This window comes from Solanum pennellii, chromosome 1, assembly GCF_001406875.1.
Source record: "Solanum pennellii chromosome 1, SPENNV200".
Classification (NCBI taxonomy): Eukaryota; Viridiplantae; Streptophyta; class Magnoliopsida; order Solanales; family Solanaceae; genus Solanum; species Solanum pennellii.
The window spans coordinates 97,952,788-97,975,082 of NC_028637.1; the positions used below are offsets into that span (position 1 = coordinate 97,952,788).

The 22,295-nt window shown below is 33.4% G+C and overlaps 1 protein-coding gene across 2 annotated transcripts; it reads right to left on the reverse strand.

The window, feature by feature from the left end:
• Positions 1-143: 143 nt before the first annotated feature.
• On the reverse strand, positions 144-18,601 carry LOC107007975 (THO complex subunit 1). 2 transcript variants are annotated; one of them, XM_015206840.2, is made up of 22 exons: positions 18,498-18,601; positions 18,304-18,387; positions 16,995-17,069; positions 15,485-15,578; positions 14,545-14,690; positions 14,320-14,391; positions 12,597-12,669; positions 12,450-12,515; positions 12,319-12,365; positions 9,978-10,049; positions 9,751-9,876; positions 9,594-9,659; positions 8,739-8,780; positions 7,282-7,398; positions 6,939-7,021; positions 5,177-5,243; positions 4,064-4,135; positions 3,802-3,852; positions 1,507-1,566; positions 1,268-1,417; positions 533-816; positions 144-428 (listed from the first exon to the last, which is right to left on the reverse strand). In XM_015206840.2, the coding sequence occupies exons 1-21, from the start codon at positions 18,498-18,500 to the stop codon at positions 556-558; spliced, it is 1,827 nt and encodes a 608-aa protein (XP_015062326.1). In that variant the 5' UTR covers positions 18,501-18,601; the 3' UTR covers positions 144-428; positions 533-555. The 2 variants fall into 2 exon arrangements, with proteins under 2 accessions (XP_015062326.1, XP_015062327.1); XM_015206841.2 differs by lacking the exon at positions 18,498-18,601 and adding an exon at positions 17,580-17,619 and having other exon boundaries at positions 168-428.
• Positions 18,602-22,295: the final 3,694 nt, after the last annotated feature.

A 22,295-nucleotide genomic window follows, 5' to 3' on the forward strand; every position in this document is an offset into this window, starting at 1 on the left:
CAACGGTGGCATGCAAGTCATGTCAAATTAGTAGGATTTCATGTTATATTAGACTCAGTTGAATAACTTAGGAACTCTGCCGGATAATCATAATTACATTTAAATTTGAAAAGCTTGCTTAATCTAAGACAACTATTACATAATAGAGTATCAACAAGAAATAGAACTTGCGCAATCAACCAAACAACATAAAAAAAAGATATTATTAATAATTTAATACACAACACCCATCCTTCTATCTCACTTGCAACAAATCCCACCTCTCAACAATTAAGATCTATGCAAAAATGTGTAATTAATTCTAAAGTGTGTAATTTTTAATTTTTTTTTTTTTTGCTGTCAAGCTTCTTAAGCAACTGACTTGAGTTACAAGGTACAAATTGAGTCCAGATAAAGTGGATTGTTGACACAAGTTACACCGGCATGGTNATTTTTTTTTGCTGTCAAGCTTCTTAAGCAACTGACTTAAGTTACAAGGTACAAATTGAGTCCAGATAAAGTGGATTGTTGACACAAGTTACACCGGCATGGTGCACAATCCAATACACACTTGGATTAGCCTGCTGTATCTAGATCTTCTGCATCTGTTTCTCCATCAATCATCCCCGTCTCTGCTTCTGTGTCTGCTTCAATCTGCCCTGCTTCTTGAGCAACATCTGTGTCAGAGCTTTGCTTCAGGTTATCCTCCGGAGTAGGAGTTTCTTCCTGACATATGTTAACAGTAGCTATTCCGGCATCTGTATCCATGGGAGCAGCAGATGCTTCAGGATCCGCTCGGCCCACTTCATTGTCCATCTCACTTGGTGGTGTTGCAATCTAGACAAGATTAAACGAAAAGAACCATTAAGAGAAGAAAAGGAGGAGGAACAATGAACTAGAAATCCTAAGAAATTGTATTTGTTTCACCATTCTCAAGTACAATCTCTATTCTAATTTAAAACCAAGACAGGCCAGAATGAACTATAAAAGGCGATAAAAAAATTGTTACATAACTGAAGTTTTACATTCTTATTTGGTGAGCTTTTGACAAGTGTGAATGTTTTAATGTTGTGCAAGGGTATTCTTGTTTATATTGTGTGCAGACCATGTGGCACACAGTACATGAAAACCTGGGGAAATTTCAAACACAAAAAGATGCTCGAGTCTAATGGTGAAGCCACTTACTATCTTCAAATCAGCACAGAACTGCCACAGGGATTAACTTGCAGGAAAAGAAACGGAAACTGAGAACATAAGTAAACATAAGGTTACGTTCTCTTGCAGTTACCTGATTTTCTTCTGCTTGTTGTGCTGAGTTTTTTGTGTCCTCCTTCTTAGTCCGCTTAGTCCTTTCGCTTGGTTTAGCTTGATATTTGGCCCTAACTTCATTAGGCAAAAGCTCCAGAGGCACTACCCCCTCAATACCATGTTCTGTAAACTGAAAAAGAACAAGTAACATATTGCATTGAGAATTTATAAACATTTAATGATGAAGACTTGAAATCACACCCATAAATTAGCTCTTACTCTGGAAAATCCTTCCAAGTCTTGCCGGGCTGAAAACCGCAAACCTTTCCAACAATAGACCTGAACAGATCCCAGGATATCATTACAACATGCACCCAACGAAGAGAAGTCAAAGAAATATTCACCGGAAGCAGGCATAAAGATGTACCATGATATCAACACAACAATTTTCTCCACGAGTTATCCATTATACTTTATAGATAACATTTTACCTACTGCTATATGTGCCATCTTCCAGATGGCACGAGAACAAATATCCTTATTACACCTGCCTAGAAGGTGTATCATGTATGTTTGATCACCACACTATCCCAACAAATGAACAGTGGTATTGGGAATACTCGTCTTTAGGTGAGAGTGTGAAATATATGGTGTGCTCATATGATAGAACATCTACGGGTTCTCACCCCTGAGGGAAGAACACTTCTGATGAAAACTCAAACCCAAACTAGTTGAAGTATGACTACATGCATTTTCTGTATTAATTCAGCTCCATTCTAATTTGATTCTTAAGTGGCTGTCAGTCTACTGCAAGAATACGCCTCTTTTATGACTAGCTACTCCTGAGAAGCTCATATATGTAGAGTATACACTTGTTGAACAAAATGTCTAGGTTTTACACTTACAACGAATACCTGAAGAATTTATAGTACAGAATTAAAAGAAATAGAAGTTATAATAAATCCCTCAAGTATACAGCGCTTTAATACTTCATATTCAAGCATAAGACTCATTTATCCCCTTTGGGCTGATCAGTGGAGTTGAACAGTGATGTGACTACTCCCTCATGGGTTGAGAAATAAAACTTCCAGGATGACTTTATTGACCTCCATGGTCTGGAGAAGAGCAAGATTACCAAGAAATATTGAGACTGTCCCATGAACTTATCCTTCTCACATAAATCTCAGTTTCTGCATTTGTAATCTCCATCAATTATTTAATTCAGACTACGTCATCTGGGCCTCTCTATGATATCCATCTTCAAGTAAGCCAAAATTTATCTAATGGCAAAAAACGTTATCTTCTACCTTCTTTCTCACACCAACTATATGGCTCTTGGTTTGGGTTTATGAATGGCAAGTTGAAGACCTTGTTGATGTTGTTCAATAGAATGCAAGGAACACTTTTAGTCACTCTGAATGGACTCACAAGTGAAAAAGACTAAAAAGTAACCTACATGAATTTTGTAGGAGCAAAAAGGAAACAAGTAAATAAATTTAGAGGAACTACTACAGATTGCTCTTAAGCAACTACTATTGCAATGAATTTAGCACGTGCCACTTAATTACTGTTTAGAAACTAACACTTTGTTTGGATCATTGTTACCCATTGTTTCATAATGTATTGTATTGTATTATACTTTATTGTACTGTATTGTATGGTAGATACAATGCTTGGCTAGATTGTATTGTTTGTTGTTGTTTAGTAACATTTTAATTGTTTGGTTTGATCGTATCGTACTGTATTATAATTTATAAATTTACTAAAATATCCTTAATTATTCTAGGTGTAGGAGGTTTGACTAGATTTAAATAATTAAGTAAAGAGTAAAATAGTATTTTGAAATATTATGTAAATAAAAAGAAATTAAGTAACAACGGGAACACACCAAATTGGTTGTTCCATAAAATGGGGGTTTTCATTGTTACGTAACAATGAAATTTAACAATACAATACAGTAAATTTTAAATAACAATCAAAACAAACCTTGTAGGTATAATAACGATATAATACTATACAATGGATAACAACAATCCAAACATAGTGTAAAGGGGCAATAGTTGATCATGTGATGGAATAAAATGACAACTTAAGAATAATTCAAGGGTGTAGCACCAAAACATGACAGCATGGAATCAAAAGTACGCGACTTCTGTTCTCATTGAAGGTTATGAACTATCAGCTATATCTGTATATCAAGACAAACCTTTTCCTTATCACTTTTTAACTGAGAAAGCTGTTTTCAACTTTTTTTATCTGATGCAAAATCTTTACTTCGTCCAGCTTCGAGGTTTATACAAGTTCTGTATATTTTATTATTAGGTGTCTGCCCTGCATATATGTAGAGATAAATATATGGCAACACAGTTCTTTTATATTCTAATGTCAATGAGCTTTAGATACTTTTTTTAATCTCTTGAATGGGTTTTAGCCTTTAGCTACTTGCGTGCATATATTCTTCTTAAAAATGCCATTGTTGGAAATAAGAGGTCATTTGAGCTGTAACCAAGAACAAAATGCCATGGTGGTAATAGTGTAGGAAGAAAACCAAGCAGAAAAGATGGAGAGACTAACCCGATTGTTTTTGTGATGGTATTCTGCTTCTATTCCAGCAGATTCATCCATCTATCAGATCAGAAGAGATAAAAATCAAACTCAGAAATCAAGGAAATACTACAAAGACACCTGTTCCTACCGCAGCAAAGGGACTAACACGAAGTAGACATTAGAGGGAACATCTTCTGCAGAAGTTGTCCACTTGTGGGATTACACTAGGTATGTTGTTGTTATCTACTGCAAAAGTAGCTTTTCTAAAAGAGAATTAATGGACACTTACATCTTCTGCCAGAGGTTTCCAGTACTTTGTGATAGCAGGAGTGGCCACCCGTTCAGCATCAGTTAAAGCACCCTGGAGGAAGACATAAAAGAAATGTTTATGTCAGTAGCATTCAACGTCAAAATGTTCTTCAGAGTCAAGATGCCTTGGATAAGACATGTTAGAAACTACAAATTCATATTTTTAGTTTTTCGGACAATACAGATTTCAAGTCATGGAATAATTATTTTTTTAAAAAGGTATAGGTTAAAAGTCATGGAATAATTAGAATGAAAGAATGAAAGGCTAACAGGTTGTTAGTGAGAAATTGAGTAAGAGTGTGCATATCTGTAACTGACATCAATTTTGGAACACACCATTTCTTATCGAGCGTCGTCTCAGCGAAGGGATTACGCTGGCACACACTACAGTATGAACCGGTGTTGTGTGTACAAAATGCATGTAAAGGATGCGGATCATTTCCTATAGTGTAATTTGCAACAGAATTGTGGACCTTAGCATATTCTAAACAATCTGAAGAGAAAAGAAATAGTTCTAAATAAGTGCCGAGACCAGTATAGACGTAAACGGAGATCTTGTTCATTTGTATTTCTTGGGGGTAACGAGAACATTCTTTCTGGTATAGATAGTTGGGATAAATCTTTCGGTATGATTGATGTCATACCTTTTGTACAGCGGACATCATCTCAATGTGAAGAACAATAAAACAATTTTCAATTATAAAAAGATAAAAGTATTTTAATCTTAATTTTACTTCATTGTTTTACATTAAAGCCAGAAATAAGCATTCATATCTTAATCACGCAACAAATCTAACGAGTACTTAAACATGTTCAGTGTGTATATCGTTCATACAGTTCATGGTGGTTATGAGAGGATATTTGCTTTTCACAAGTCCATGGAGACCATCAATTACAAGCAAGCCCATTACACATCTACTCACTGGTACTATTGTCATACTCATAGGTTCAAAGTTAATCTCATCTATGATTAGAATTATTTGTCAATGAAAGAGTTCTAATGATTTTGTATATCATTGTTACAGTATCAGTAAGTTTCTCATACAGAGCCACAGAATGAAAGCAGCAAGTACTAAGTTAATGAAAAACAAACCGAATACTGATCAGCCCATTTCCACAATTGGGAGAGTTCTTTGTTTCCAAGACTCCATCGTGTCCGACTGCAAGTAAGGCAAAAAGAATATGGTTAAGTATCATCTAAGTTATGGGTAAAGGGGACGAAAAACAGCAGCAGTTTGAATTCTTGAAAAGATGACTAAACATATTCATTTGTTCTCCTTGGCTTCTCAAGGCAGAATACCGAACTTTGTGTCGCTTTTTGGTTACATAGGCTGCTGAGGGTGGGATAAACAACTATTCCCCGCAGATGGGTCCGCAATGTGTTCAGGTGAAATAGGCCCTAAGGGCACAATTTAGCAAACAATATGTCTTGTACCCAACAGGATTTGAGAAAGCACAATTCAAATTGCTGGAAGACAGCTGAATGACATCATCTACTACAGAATGTGATGTGCATACATAGTAATTAGTAATTTTAAAACAAATTATACAGTTCAAAAGCACCAAATATCACAAACCAACTAAAATTCACAAAATTGAAATATTTACAAACTGTTGAGTAAATAGTTATGTGATATTGTTTCATTTGGCACGGAATTTATTTTTTTAATAAGGTAACTCGTATGGAGTTTAAGGAAAAAAGGACTTTTGAAACTTGTAGTCTAAAATGAGTCATAGCTGTTTGTGTGGCTATAAATCATCTCATTTATGGTAAAATGGGCATGTTTAAGTTGAATAGCTACTAAAATATAGAAATGAGTCATTATTTTTGGAACTTACTAGAAAGGAAAGTGTGTCATAAAAATTGGGATGGAGGGAGTATAACCTTCAGCATTGGATTTAAGAACTACAACTTACAAGGATTCCGATCACATAAGGAAAACCGAGTATTTTAGTAGCAGAAATCTATGCTGACTTCCATTACAGTAAGTTGATACACTTTTTCACATGGTCTGTAGTTCACACTAGTCTACACTCGTTCAAGAAAACCATGGGGGAGATTTCTTGTATCATGGCAAAAGCATGTGCTGATTGGTGAAACTTTCTAGTCAAATTCGCAACTTTGGTTGTATAAAGGCCATCTTACATGGATTTCAATATGCTGCGTATTCACTATGGCATATGGAAGTATTTGGTACAGGTCTGTCAAGTTTTTTTGCTAAATTTTTAGGATATTTTAAGGAATTCGCACGAAGTACTACACATATCACACTCGTTCAAAGACAGATACATGAAGGCAAATGAAGGACTCATGTAACATGGACTAAAGGTAAGAAGCTCTAAACAAAACTTTATGCTGTCTGTTGAGTGGTGCATTAAGCTTCACCATAATGCTAAAGATTCCTGAACGGAAGTATTCATCCTGCCTGAGCTTGGAATGGAAAAGTTCTATACGAATTGCTGTGGTGCTTGCAGAAGGATTATATTCTAGAATGGAGTTGTTGGATCTTCACAGGGATAGGCCTACTGCTTTTTGAACTTTTCATTACTTATCATTTTCTTAGAGTCACTAGAGGACACTTGGTTCTCCAATGCACTTTCATTCTTGTTAACAACTTAATTTTTCTAGTGTGAGAGAAATGCAAAACTAAGAAAAAAACATATGATCTGGATATTCTGGATATTTTCACCAATATATTATACGTTGTAAGGCTGTCTCCGGAAGACGGACTCTCTACCTCAATGAGGTGGCGTTAAGGTTTCAGTACACTCTACTCTCCACGGACTCCACTTTTGCTATTACACTGAGGCAAGGATTAAAAGAAACAGTACATGCTAACTTATAACTTAGATACCGTTTTTTGGTTCCATCTTGAACCAGCTTTTTCTCTACCGGTTGCTTCTCAAATGGGGGGCAGCCATCACGTTTCCACCAAACCTATGGAAAAAACCATCATCCACACAGCATAATAAGTCAATCAGTAAATAAATAGAAAAATGTACGAGGAGAAGAGTGAAGTAGAATATTAAGCATAATAAGCCAACCAATAAATAGAAAATAGAGAAATGTACAAGGAGAAGAATGAAGAAGAATATTTTAGATGAGTTATACATAAACACATTACTTCTAGTATCCTCACAAATGTCTAAGATCTCCTGCATGAGAGAGCAAAAAAAAGAGAGGAAACCGATGCTTACCCAATTCCTTTCACGCTCCAAAATGTGCTCAATACTGCGGAGGAAATCTATGCCTTTGGGTGGAGTCATTTCAAGAAGCTTCTTTGCCCGCTCTTCACTAGTCTTTATTTCCTCCTTCTACAATTTTGAGGAAACAAAATTAGCTTGTTGCTGAGGTACAGTACAATGCTCTGTGTGCATATATTCATCTTAGTGAGCTTTGCGGCACCTCAACTGAACGCCCTAGCCGATGTTGGACAGGCATTTGGACTCCATGATGTGCACATGATGATTACATTATGTAAGTGACCATAGGGACTCCCCAGTTAACATAAAGCTATGTTCAGCAATAAATGATCAACCATTTTCTCTATAAGGTACAAACATTAAACACAAGCATCTTGACTTGCAAACTAGCAATCACTAACAAAATATCAATCCCTACTTCTGCAGCACTGTATCTGCAAGAACTTCAAAATGGTTGAAAGAAACAAACGAGATGGCATTTTCTCTTTACCATAAGATCTATTTATGAAATGAGATATGATCACAAATTAACCAGAATATGCCATGACCCCATTTCCTCCCTAAGACGTGCACCAAATAAGGTACATGCTATCATTTTATTGTTTCCAATGCGTTGAGACATGTTATTGATGAGCCCCTTGCTTAAGTGGAGGAGTCAAATCATTGAGGTAATGGGTCCTCTTCTCCAGAAAGCAGTTTTTTACTTATATAAGATTATTCCCCACACCCCACCCCACCCTCTTTTTTCTCTCGATAGCTGTGGTTCTGGGACAGGATGAGAGTAATTTTGTTGTGTTAGGCATGTATTTGTTCCACAGAATAGCAATCCACCTAATGGTGGGTTCTACTTTCTCATTCTTCCACTTGAAAGAAAAAAAATATGTAGGAACAACAGGTTCCCGTTCAGGCAAAAGATAACACTTGCTAATGAGAATGAAGTAAAGAATAGAACAGGGAAAAGAACTTATGAAAGGACATGTAGCCCAGATATACGCAACATCAAAAATTACCATAAATAATACTCTTCATTATCCACAACATTGTATATTAAGAACATCAGTTATATCATCATGAATTATGTTGCAATATTCTAGAAAAGAGCAGTCTAAAGATTGTAAAAGAGAATCACTTCTGTTAACAGTTGCAAGGTTTCCTTCAGAGAACTTCTATCAGAACATAAGTTAAAGAGCAAAGGCCTCATTTATTCCCTGGTTTTCTTTTGGAAGGAGCATATTAAGATTAAAGAGTAGTCCTTACGAACAGTTATTTGAAACAGTTTTACTTTCACGCCTAGGCAAACCCAAGCGCAAGTATCTCGATATGCATCAGTGTGTGTGCTATATTTTATATATACATATATATTCACAAAGGGAGAGCAATGGCAGGAATCAAGGGACCACTAAAAAACTGATATGGCATGAAATGAAATAAACAACAAAGGCAATACCAACCATTGCTTCAGAGGGCAATTCCTTCTCACTTTTCCCTGGTGCCTGCATGATAATGAACAAGTAGAAGTTTGGACACTATTCAGTTGAAGTTTTAAAAAAGAAAAAGTATTTGCAAGTTGAGGTTGTGTTTTGTCATAAATTTCGCTTGAAACAACTTGAAGTTTTGTGAGCGGACCATTATTTAACTTGACATGCTTAAACAAGCTTTCAACTTCAAATTCCCTATTTCAAGGTGAAGTTGACATAATGGACAAAAACTAATGGTCAAACATGTAGGTCATAGCCAAATGAGCCCATCATGACAAGAGACTAGATCAATAGGAGATCTTTCTAGATAAGTTACAAACCACGTAACCTACTGTTTCCTCTCTATCAGTTTACTACAAAGTTTTCCTTCTCCTTCCCTCGGCTAACTTTACTCTCACAGCTTCCCTCAGCAAAACTCCAGCAGAGACAAAGTTTGGCATGTTTTGCACGTTTTTATTAGCTCTCTTCTCCAATGTTACACCACACCGAAGACATTTAAGAATCCTACTGACACCGTATATTAGAGAATCTTCAACTTAATGATTATCAAATATTGGATTGTCATGATCCTGATCAAAATCAAAGATATGCACCTGAATTTTGATGTTTTGATAATGTGAATTCAAGTAGAAAAAACTTATCTCATATGTACACATGAAAGAGAAAAAACCTTCCAACTTTAGTTGAAGTTCAGTCAATAATATTTTTGGAACTTGTAAAAAAAAAATATATATATTCATTGAACTTCAACTAATGTTGGAAGGTGACATTACTACTAAAAGATCCACTTGCACTTTGAACTCAAACTAACAACATGCTTATCATTACCTTCAAATAGTCAAACAGAATGAGGCACTGAACCAGAACGTGGCGCCTGAAACTAGGATCTTTCAGCTGAGACAAAAAGAATGATCAGGAATATGCTATTGAATTTGCTACTTTTTTGCTTAAGAAGAGCCTTCAAAATTGGGAAATGCTCCCATACCTCGAGACCCATAAGTTTACTGCTTGTAAGATATTTTATGTTGAAGGTTGCAGCATCATCCTCAAGGTTATGAGCATTTCCTTCTTCATCACTTAAAGGCTGAGCCTCAAAAGTGTTTAGAACAAGCTGCAAGACCCAAAGAATAATTGATCACACACTACATATGGTAAATGAAAAAAACAGCAACAGAAACATCACAAAGAATTTTAACAGACAAAGAGGTGTACCGTCAAACTGGATGTAAATTTGTGCCACTTGCCGGGAGCATTAATCAGGGATGGTGGATTGCAGAAGTACTCCTAAGTTAGCAAAGCTAAGAAAATTACTAAACAAGACAGGAAGCTGGGGGAAGCACATGCCCAGAGCTTATCAGAGATACTTCAAATACAGTGATTCATACATAAATAAAGATTGTCTGAATTCAGCAAGTGACGACCCCCTATCACCCTAATCTGATGTGCCACTCGTATTAATTATCAAACATGACTGCTTTAGAAGAGTATAGGGAGATAATTTCAAATTTAAGTTTGACAGTATCTCTTTGCTTACATCCGTTTCTTTTGGGGGTGGGGAATCAATTTTGACAGAATCAAAGAGCTAGAACATGGTTGTATCAGTTTCCTTTATATCTCCCCATTACTTTAAGGAAATACTACATAAGGAAAGTTTTCTAGCTTATGCTTTGCTAAAAGCAAGCTAACTCCTTTCTAAACAAACTCCTGGACACTAATAGTTACTGGATTTTAATGGGTTTCTCTTTGCCTTCTCTCACCCCACTTCGGTTCCACGAGATTCTCTTTCACTTGATCCATAAATTGCTGTTCTTACCTCCTATTAGAAAGACAAATAAAAATGAAACAAAAACTACATATAAATGTAATCTCACATCTGTGAAGGAGACTACTCAAACTAAGCTACAGCTTTAACTTCTATGAATCGAAGGTCAATACACATAGGTAGTGGTAGAGACATCAAGTAGGCACCTTATCAGCCTTCATCTTCATTAGGAAACAGCTGATTCTAAGGGATGTACCACAAGGGCTGCACTAGATTTAGAAAACAATACAACACAGATGACCAAGTACCTACTATTTGCATTGCGTGTGACGATAGAGGTCACTGGGTAGTCAATGCAGCATAAGTGTAAGATGGCTACTCATACCTAAAGCATGCTAGTGGAGGAATTTTACAACAAAAGTAAGTTAAAGTTCCCATTGCAAAGCATTTATAAGCCACTTGAAGAACCTAAATCAAATATTCCTTTTTAATCTTGTATTCAAGGTAATGCAACCGCAAAACATGCAATTGAGAAGAAACGATTATGAAATGGAAAATGATAATGGACATATCCAAAGAGAACCTCCTTCAGATATTATGACAGAAGGAACTGAGAAAACGGAATATGCAATTGAAACAGGGATTGCATCTACAGCACCAATGAATCAGAATTTTTCCAATAAGCCAATTGAAGTGATTAAATTATGTCCATAGAGTTTGTAACATTTTCTATAGCCATTTATAGTGATGATATCATTTCCACAGAGGACATGATTTGGTTACTAAGTCTTTTATACTTCTTGAAAGATTCTTTCTTGGGGGGAGGGGTCGATTTTTAAAATATTTACCAATACCTATTAATAAAAGCAAATGCAATACGAAATAATCCATGAATCCACTAATCCACAATCAGAATTGCCACTCTCACCAAATGGTGATAGTATGCTATAAAACCATGGCGCTATTGCATAGGTACAAATCTGCAACTTTGCTGCAGGATTTAGTAGGTTGTCGTGCTACCCAAACATTGGTTTAGCTCAAATCACTTCTTCTCAAACTACAGCCAGCTTGTACGTACTTTTAACTCAAGATCAAGCCCTGAAGCCTAACTCACACGCCAAATATGGCTATCTTTTGTCGTTTCTAATTTACTTCATGTTGTAATATCATCATAAAACCCAAACTGCATTTTTGCAGTAATATCAACATCAAAGAAACCCTAATCTTCCAGTTCAGGTGCATTTGTTCTCTCTTTTACACATATTTTCCCCACCCGCCCCGGTCTATATATTTATATAACATAAAATATACATCCATTCTTTTATTTCCTTGTCTTCTATGTTTACTAACAATTCTTTGTTCCTCTGGTTTCTCACCAACAGTCTCATCTCTGAACTTCATCTATAGCATCAACTAGGATTTCAATGTTACAAAGACATCCTGATGACTTCATTTGTAATAAATATTGTGTTGCTGCTTTGGTGATAGAGGTTGCACCTCATGATTCAGTATGATAATCAACAGCAAAACTTGGAACGGATTCAAAGAAATGCTTTACTTTTATACATTTAGCGGTAAATTCTTTAGAAGTTATATCAGGACCTCCAGCTCCCACTAAAATTGTAAAAGAGCACTCTGTGACACTTCTTCAGAAGTAACGAGTATGAAAGCAACTGGGTAACCAGGAAATGCAGAAATAATCTCATGATGTTAGGTTTTTAAGGATGCTTATCTAACAGACTATGCTAATCGAAAGTATTCCCCTAAAAGAACAAAACACCTGATACCAACCTGTAGACTCCAAAGTGTTCTATAAAAGTTGAAATCAATAGAAATACCTGAAACCAAACAAGTTGATGCACTGTTAGCATTAAAAAAGTGCAAAACCAAATCTGCAAGAAAGTGAAGGGAAAGATGCCTACCCTCAGGAACTTCTGTCTCATACTTTGTCTCATTCGATGTATTGAAAACTCCCTTTATATTTACAGCTGTAGGAATTTGAGCAAACAAATTAGCACCAATATACAAACGGGCGATCCAACCACATATAGAGAAAGAAAATTAAATACCAGAACGCTCAGATAAGGGGAAGAAGTGAGCAAGAAACATGATAATGCGCCCACAGAAAACAACATCATTTGCCTGCAATACAAGATGTTAAGCCAGGAAAATACTGGAACAGTTTGTTTACTTAGAGAGAAGATAACTGGTACCCAACAAGTATTGTTCAGGTTTTACCAGCCATGAAAAGGAATGAAATACAGCGAAATTTGAATTTAATTGACCCCTGATAGTTGAATTGGCTTAAATATAATAATATTTTTATTTCATGAAAATATAGATCGCCTAACATTAAAACATCACGTATCGAAAAGGTGATACAAGCAATGACTACCAATGGGCTTTCGTCTCCGTCTTTGAATCAAGGCACAAATATTCCCAACAATGATCGTCAATCATTCTAACAATTACTTTTCAACCGTAGATGTGCAGGAAAAGTTCTCCAAATCTAACTAAACATTCTAGTTAACTGAAGTTCCAGATAGGTAGACAACGGCATCTATTCAGAGAGACTAAGAGACTAATAATGTGTCCTCTTTGTCGGCATTCCCCAACATTTACTCTGATTGCTTCAGTCTGCGACTCAAACTCTAAAAGAGAAATCTCTTGGTCACTATCTCTTCTATGACACTAGCTTCCAAGTTTTTTGTGGGCCAGATTATAATCATGACTGGACAAGCCCCTCTTAATGTCCCCTCTACTTGCGAAATTAAACACTGGGCCTAGTGTTGCTAGCAGTTTTCCTATTTCAGCTTGAATTGAAAATATGAGATAGGAAAGGAAAAGAAGTTGTCCAGTCTTTCAAGCCCTACCAAGTAAAGGGGAATGCACTATTTGAGTCTTTCTCCGAGTTTTTTGTTTTCAAGGAGTTGATTTTATTGGGTTCAATTCTTCCTCATTACATGTATAAAAAAAGCAGTTGGATTTATATTAATAGCACTGGTCCATTATGAGCATCCTTATTATTCCTATATATTACATCTTCATCAATAATGTCATTCTCCAGAAAGACAGGGCAAAACAAATAAACAGCACAAGACAAAAACAAGTCTTCCTCCCAAAAAGCTTTAATACATACTACATACATATCTCCTCTTTAGCTCTATAATGAACAAAACACCCCCACAAAAAAAAAGTTCCATTATATGTGGAAGGAAAGAAACCCGAGATGTTTTGAAGAATGTAGCAGCCCAAAACAGAAAATCGAGATGAATTATATTCTTTTATTCACTTGTAGTGCAAAAAAACTCATGGAAGACGTAAACTCTCTATTAGACATTTTGAATACTTATGAGAAGATCAAGGATCGCGTTCGGTTGTGCTTTTTGAACTGTAAATACTGTTTCCAGCACAGTATAACTTTTACCTTTGTCAAAGAATTCCATTATAAACTAAATTGAACTTTAACTCTTGATCATTAGGAAATAGATCAGAGATTTGAATTAATGCTTGCACAACCAAAATAGCCCCTCAATCAAATAACGAGGGAAAGTTTTAGTATAATACAACAAAATGAAGTTTTTTGCCATCATAAATTAAATCAAAGTGCAATGCCATTGTCCGGATACTAGAAACTTCTCTTTTTTTGCATTGACAATAAGTAATGACCTGTATTGCTGCAAGTAGATATATTTTCATGACATGCACCAGATGAATTGATGTGCAAATAGAGACGAACATATTTCTGATATATAATACATAGACAAAGCTGAAATGCAAAGCACTATGCACCTTTGATAGACGACGAAGCAACTGATTACACGTCCTCAACATAACAAGCTTTCCCCGGGCAAAGAGTTCTGGCTGTATGTCAAAATGATGAACATGAACATTTTAAATGACAAGAATTTGCTGCACAAAGTAAACTCATACCATCACAAAAGTCAGAAATATTCATAGAACTTTTTTTTACCGAGAAATATTCATAGAACTGAAACAGCCGATAATTATGCATACCTTCCCCAATATGTCTTGTTTGCTCTCTATATACCCAAAAACGTCCTCACAATTTCTCATCGTTGACATTTCTGTCAAATCTTCCAAAAGTTGAAATATCATGCCACCTTCGACGTGCTCTTTCTCACAAAGATATAGAACAATATCTATAAATAAATTAAAAGAAAATGTTACAAGGAAAGAACAAGTGGCTATCCATGATAGCTTCATAAACAAGATTAAGATAATAAATGCATCTCACCAACACCAACTCCTCTGAGAATCAGCCAGAGAATTCATAGACTTCTATAAATCCAACTTCAAAATATTAGTTGTATACTTTTTTACACCTAGCATTATGTACCCATTCCATTAGCAATGAAGGCATATCTCAAGGATCGCTCTACCTCTGCTCTACAACAGCTGTGATCTTAGCTGATTTTTTTCCTTTGGGGTAAACATTAGATGTATAACAAATTAACAATAAGATGAATTTTGTTTCTTAGCAGTACTATTTACAACTAAAGAGTCTTAAGGTTTGAAATTTCCTGATAATAACCAAAAGGAAGAACATAAACAACCTTACGAGATGGAAAAAAATCAATATATCTCAAGTCCTTAGCTTAAGAAAAATGAGTCTTCAAATTTCAAAAGAACTCAGAAGATTGGAGGCAGATGAATCCCAAAGACGTGAGTGGCTAGGGACAGGTATATTCCTGGTGTGAACTCTGGGCAGAATGTAAATATGAAGTGATGAATTGAAGTCTACCTATCCTTCTCAAATCTACCATTCAACCCTCTTTAGTTTGTTTTTTTCAACTAGCTTCTTGATCTGTGAGATATAACATCTTATACCTCATGTCTTCTTAGGTGAAACACTTCGAATATTCTGAGACCAAGAAACATGCTAATAAAATATGTCTTCTTTGCAGTAAAATCGTTAGTGCTACCAGACACTCACCAAGAAGGCGGGGAATCTGACCCTGACTTGATTCACCATCAACAATTGACACTCCATACTTCATGACTTTCTGCCCCGACTGAACTGCAGCAGCCTGTGACAGGATAAAGAAAATTCACTAATCGGAAGACGGTCATGCTACCCAGAAAAGTACTTAATAGCATGACCAATGGTGAGAAGTTCAAAAGAAAACAAGAAAAAATGATGAAAAGGTAACATGAATATTTTCCCAACTTTACAAGGCTTGTGAACAAGAAAGAAACAGCTTCAGCTTTTTTTGTCATGCAGGAGATACAATTACAGAATTTCCTGATAAATCAGCCACCGCCTAAGAAGTATTCTGGTAAATTTTGTGATGTACTCTTTCCATTTCAATTTGTTACTTGAACCAGTCACAACCACAACTTGCCCTGGATGTTGAGCCAGTGCATTTCATCTAACCTAGTGGAGTCTTGACTATATAAGTTAAGTAAACTTGTCCTATATATCCTTCTCAAAAAACAAAAACTATTGACTATGTAAGTTGAGACAAATAGTCTTTTAACACACTTATGCATTAACAAATACCATTTTTTGGACTTACCCGCCAAATACTGTTCAAACTATACCGGTAGACCTATCAACTAGTCCTTTTCTAAGTTCAGCCTCCAAAACTTCTCTTTTGTATGTTCATTAGGGAATATTCAAGATCAAGGATATCTAATATAGACGAAAATACTACCCTGTACATGCAATTTATCACGTGAACAAATCCTAGGAACAATAATGCCAATCTTTCGTTTACCCTAAATCTATCTTCTAATGAGAAGAATGTATTTAGTGGAACATTGACTCGCATTGGAATGTGCAAGTTTTAGTGAAAATATGCCTACACGATGACAATAGAAGCTGGGAAGATGAAAATAATCCAATAAAAAAGGGCAGGGCGTGAAGATCATATTCATCTTGTGGGATTACACTGGGTATGTTGTTTTCTTCCCAACAGTAGTTGATACTTGTGTTGGTCGGAAGTAGCAGGTACAAGGTGGAGTAGTCAACGTGCGCAAGCTGGTCCGAACAAGATCATAATTAAGAAAGCTAAGGTTGATAACTTTGACTTAGACCAAGGGAAAAATCTTAAGACTGGAAATTGTTTTGTTAAATACATATAAAGGTTTACTTATAAAAAAAAATACATATGAAAAAAGCCTAGAACAACAACAACATACCCAGTGTAATCCCACAAGTGGGTTCTGGGAGGGTAGGATGTAAGTTGAATGTACCCCTACCTTTGCGGAGTAAAGAGGTTGTTTCCGATAAACCTCTGTTCAAAAAAGCCTAATATCAAGAAACTGGAAAGAGTAGTCTAACAAATGAGATGGGACTAACCATAAATTAGTCAACACCGTCACAATTTGAGATTGCCAGTCACCCTAAACTACAATTCACCATGATTTACCAAGTCCAATTTTCATCAACCAACGTTTTCATAAATTATGAAGCAATTCCCATTAAGAAAAATCACACATACCACCAGTTCTTGAAGTAGCGACCTGAGAATATTTTCCAACAGCTGATTCTCATCTTGGACTAGCTTAGTTTGCTTCTGCAGATGACCAGAATAGTCAATAGGCTAAATATAATCCTATAGCAACAACCTCACATTAGTAAACACATCTCAATCATAACTACTCAGAGAAACCTAGATGAATAATTTATCACATAAGCTACTATTATGTAGCACAAAATGGACTTCTATATAATGAATACTGCACCTCAAACAAAGAAAACAGAAAAATCTACAAATGTGTCACCATCACAATAAATGGAAAATGGCATAGTCAATACATTTGGGGAACACTATCAAAGAAAAGCTAGGCTACTTGTAATACTGCAAAAGGTCCAATTCAAAAGCAGAGAGCAAGGTCTTATGTTTAAACTTGAACATTCCTGAACCCCAACCTCTAAACAAAGGAAAAAGGTAGGCTTTTTGTCAGGTAAAGCTAATGGGTTCGATGGGTTCGATGAATTTTAGCCCATATCAACATCTGGTTGACTGAACACTTTCAGGTCTTAGTTCTTCAGAAAAGTGAATAATGTGAAGGACATGTATTACCGTTGACTATTTGAGATCCACTGCATGAATCTTCATTGATCTGCAACAATATTTGTATAATTTGTCTTTGTTTCTGTTTCACTTTCCTGTATACATTATATGCAGATTTGTCTTGTTTTTTTTGTTTTTCCTTCTAATCTACACAAGCAGTCAATGGTACTAGAAAACATACAGATACACCTCTATAACGCATTACAAGATGCATATACACACCTGTTGCATTACACATGCCTCCAAATAAACATAGATCAACAAACATACATATGTACTCCACATCTTGCAACTGGGTGTCCTATTTAGTTTGGGAAATAAAGCTAAGAGTTGAAATTGTAATAATTTAATGAATGAAGGTTAAAAGCGGAGATAAAATCTAGCATATTCACCGATCAAAAACATTCTTTTGTAGTATTAGCAGGATCAAAGTGCCTTCCCAACAACTCAATAGTGAAATAGAAGTGAATAGCATAGAGAACACTTCCCCTTTAAGAAAATTTACACAATCTTGAAGCAGTTTTATGCAAAACATAAAGTAGGACAACTTTGTATAGCTTAGTTCTTTTCTTGTAAGGAATTTCTTTGTGCAAGAGAATTTAGGGCACACATATAGAAGAGATTTAGTTCTTTTCTTGGAAGTAACAATCTCAGGAATTTGTTTGTGTTGTGTTTATGAAATCAAGAAATTAGGGCACACACATAGAAAAGATAAAAGGGTGTATATAGAAACCTGAGGTTTTATAGCTTCTTGAACAGTTAGAAGAGCGAATTCTTGAGGTGGCCCTTGTCGAAGAATAGCCTGCCTAAACAAATCCTGTAAAATAGCAAAAACAAGAAGTTCAAGATTTTCAATACACAAGTTCCGATTTCTTAGCAACACTTCAAGAAAGCACTGCCAATAGATAAAGACAACTCATAGCTTACCATACTGCAGATTGAGAGCCTCTTTCTTCTTCTTTTTTTCAAATTTCCGCTAACGAAAGAGACACTGCAGTGTGTGTGTGTGAGAGAGAAGCAGAGACTGAAAATGGGGGTTTAAGGAATTTAGGGGTATTTTATAGCTACAAAATTTGAGTTTTCTCTTCTTGATTTCTTGAGAATTCTTGCAAAACGCGGAAGAATTTCTCTTTTATGGTGTGGTCTGTTACGGTTTATATAAGGAAATAAAATTAAAAAAAATCGCATAAAATGTCAAATAAGTTTCATCGGTGTTATAAATACTAAGCGTTTGATTACTGGTTGAAGCTATGCAGGTATTAGTTATGTAGGATTTAATTATGTAAATATTAGTTACGTAAGATTTAGTTATGCAGAATTTAATTATGTAAATATTAGCTATGCAAGATCGAGTTATGCAGGGTTTAGTTATGCAAGATTTAGTTATGCAGGGTATTAATTATGTGGATATTATTTAGTCACGTAGAAATTACAATACATGAATTATTAACTATTGAATATTAAACTTATTATAAATTATTAATATATATTATTTACAAAATAATAATACATGCTAATAAATATAAAATATATTGAGTAATATATAATATTAATATTTGATTAGTATATTTATCGTTAAAAAATATAGAACAAATTTCTAATATTAAAAAAATATTTATATTTGCATAAATCAATCAAAATGGTAAGTATATAAAAAGAATTAAAAATATTCTATATATAATAATAAATAAAAAAAACAACACATGTTGATAGGAAACAATAAAATTTTCAATTAAAAAATAAATAAAATAAATTAACAGAAATAAAGATGGTCTTAATATAAGAAAGAAATATAAACAACAAACCTATATATACGAAAATAATACAGTATCCAATTAAATAATAAAATAAATTAATAGGGTAAATATATAATTTATCACTTTAATACATGTATAACTAATACCGACATAACTTATTTCACCTTCTATCCTGCATAACTTTATACATAGATTCCCTCATAAGTTATGTTGGTATTAATTATGTAGGACTACAAAAATGCAACCAAATATAGTATAAGTCCTGTTGACTTTTCAACTTAATAAAAAAACTTTTACCAAACATTGTAAAACTAAGGGAAATTTTTCAAAATGTCAATATTTTAGCATTTAATAGGGCTCATTAACAACACTTTCAATATTTAGTAAAAATGTCAAATTTTAGTTTGTTATGTATCTTATTTATGTTTTCATTATTTGTTTTTATTTAAAGAATATAATTATTTAATAACAAAAGGGAGAAAATCAAGGGAGTGAATATTTCAAAAAAAACTAAGGATCCTTAATTTTCTCATCAGTTACATTTTCAAATAAAATTTAAATTTTATTCTTTTTTTTTCTCTAGAATGTTTACCTTTTTAAAATTATATTCATTCCACAATATATTCTATTTATATTTATTATAGTTATTTATTAATTTGTATTCATTCCAGTAGGTATGCCGAATTTATCTATATAGTCATTTAAGAAATATATTTGTATTTTCATATATATTTTTTCCTATATAGTTATTTTTTCATCAAAAATCTTGTATGTATTCATTTCAATATGTATTTTATTTGTATTTCTATTTATTCTAGTTTTTATTTAGAATTTTGTATAATAATATATAAAATACAAAAAATTAGTATGATGAAAAAGTGAATGAAAATATAAAATTGAAAAGAAATAATCGAATATTTGGTGTACTCATTCTTAAATAAAATACATAACTAGTTGACATACCTTTAGAATAAATACAAATTAGAAAAAAATGTCAAATTCGGAAACAATGCAACATAATTTTTGAATGAATACAACTGTAAATTGTAAAAATACATACTAACTAAAACAGTATCAAAATTCAATATATATTTCCAAATTTATGAATACAAAAAACAATAAAATTATGAAATACAAAAATAAATATTAACTGTGGTACATTGACATAACTAAAAAAAACAGAATACAAAATGAATTAAATATATGAAATACGATTCCAAATCTATGGATACAAAATACAATAAAACAATGAAATACAAAAATACATACTGACTAAAACAACAACAAAATTCAATATATACTTTAAAATTTATGAATACAAAAAACATACACAATCAAACTCATATAATGTGTTACATTGACATAACTAACACATAAAAAAAACAGAATACAAAATACAATAGATATATGAAATACAAAAATAAATATTAACTATAACATGATAAAAATTCCATATACACTTCTAAACGCATTTTAACATGAATTTTTTTGAATCTTAAAAATTACTAAACAAAATTAAACTAAACATGCAAGACACAAAACATGCAAAAAAAAAAAAAAACTTCTCCAACAAATTGGTCTTCTTCAACTTCATGGTTATGAATTTGTGTAGGATTTTCCCCCGTCGTATACCCTCCTTAGATTTAGAAGCGAAACCTACGTTGTTGTTTAATTCTTGAGTGAAAAAAATTAAATGATGAAAAATCGGAAGAACTTTGATTATTTTGTCCAATACCTCTAGTAACTCTCTTGAAAACGTCAATTGAAGATAGAATTATGCAGTCTCAAACCCTAAAAAATGTTTTAAGAACAACAACAAAATAAAAAAAATAAAAAAAAACACAAATAAATAAATAAAGAATCTGAAAAACATAATACCCAAATCAATGTTAATCTTCAAATCAAATCTTGCAACTAAATTAAATGAGAATAATTGAAAATATTAATATATTGAATCGAAAATCTGTGGAATTGATTTGGAAGAATGTTAGAGAGAGAAATTGAAAAGAAGAATAAGAAAGAGAAAAAAATCTGAAAATTTGATTAGGAAGAAAATAAGAGAGAGAAATTGATAAACTTAAGAAAAGAGAGAGAAAAATTCAAATGACATTAATATCTATCCAATTACAAAAATATAGGAAAATGTGTAATCTATGAGAGAGAAAATATTAATAATATCATAATAATTATTTATTTTTAAAATAATGACATTTTTGACATGTTTACTAATATTATTAAAGTATAGATATTATCACTAAATAAGTTGATTTTTTTAACTAGTTAACTAAATTTACAATGTTGTATGAATAACAAGCCTTCTTATACCGTAGACCCCTAAGTCTCGCTTGAAAGATGACACACATATATTCCATGGACTATCCTGAAAAAATTGGGTCACATATATTCCTATTTTTATAAAAAAAAATAAAAAATATATATATATATATATTAAATTTATAATTTCAAATTTAATTTTTTTTTTAAAAAGGCATGTCTTTGATCTTTTCACAAACAATTATTTTTTGGCTTCTTTAGTTGTTATTCTTATTTTATATTTTCATTCATTCTTTAGTGTAAACTAAGAGAAATAAAAAGAAAAAAATGTGAATAAAGAGGAGATCAAAAAGTTTTATAAATTTTTTTTTTCAATTATATTGTAATTTAGTTTTTCTATAATTTAGGACATTTATAATAATTTTTACAAGAAGATAAGTGAAAAAAATAAATTTAACCATTAAAATAATTGTTAGGTTATTAGCATTTTAATATTAATATTTAACATATTAAATTGCTTTATTTTGGAGTTATAAGAATGAACATTGGAATGGATGACTTCTACATCATCCATTAGCATTGGTTATCCATCAATGTATTTCATTCTTAATTCCTCCATTACTCCCTTTGTAACCTATGTAACATATGTAACTCCCTTTGTAACCTATGTAACATATGTAACTCCCATTGTAAC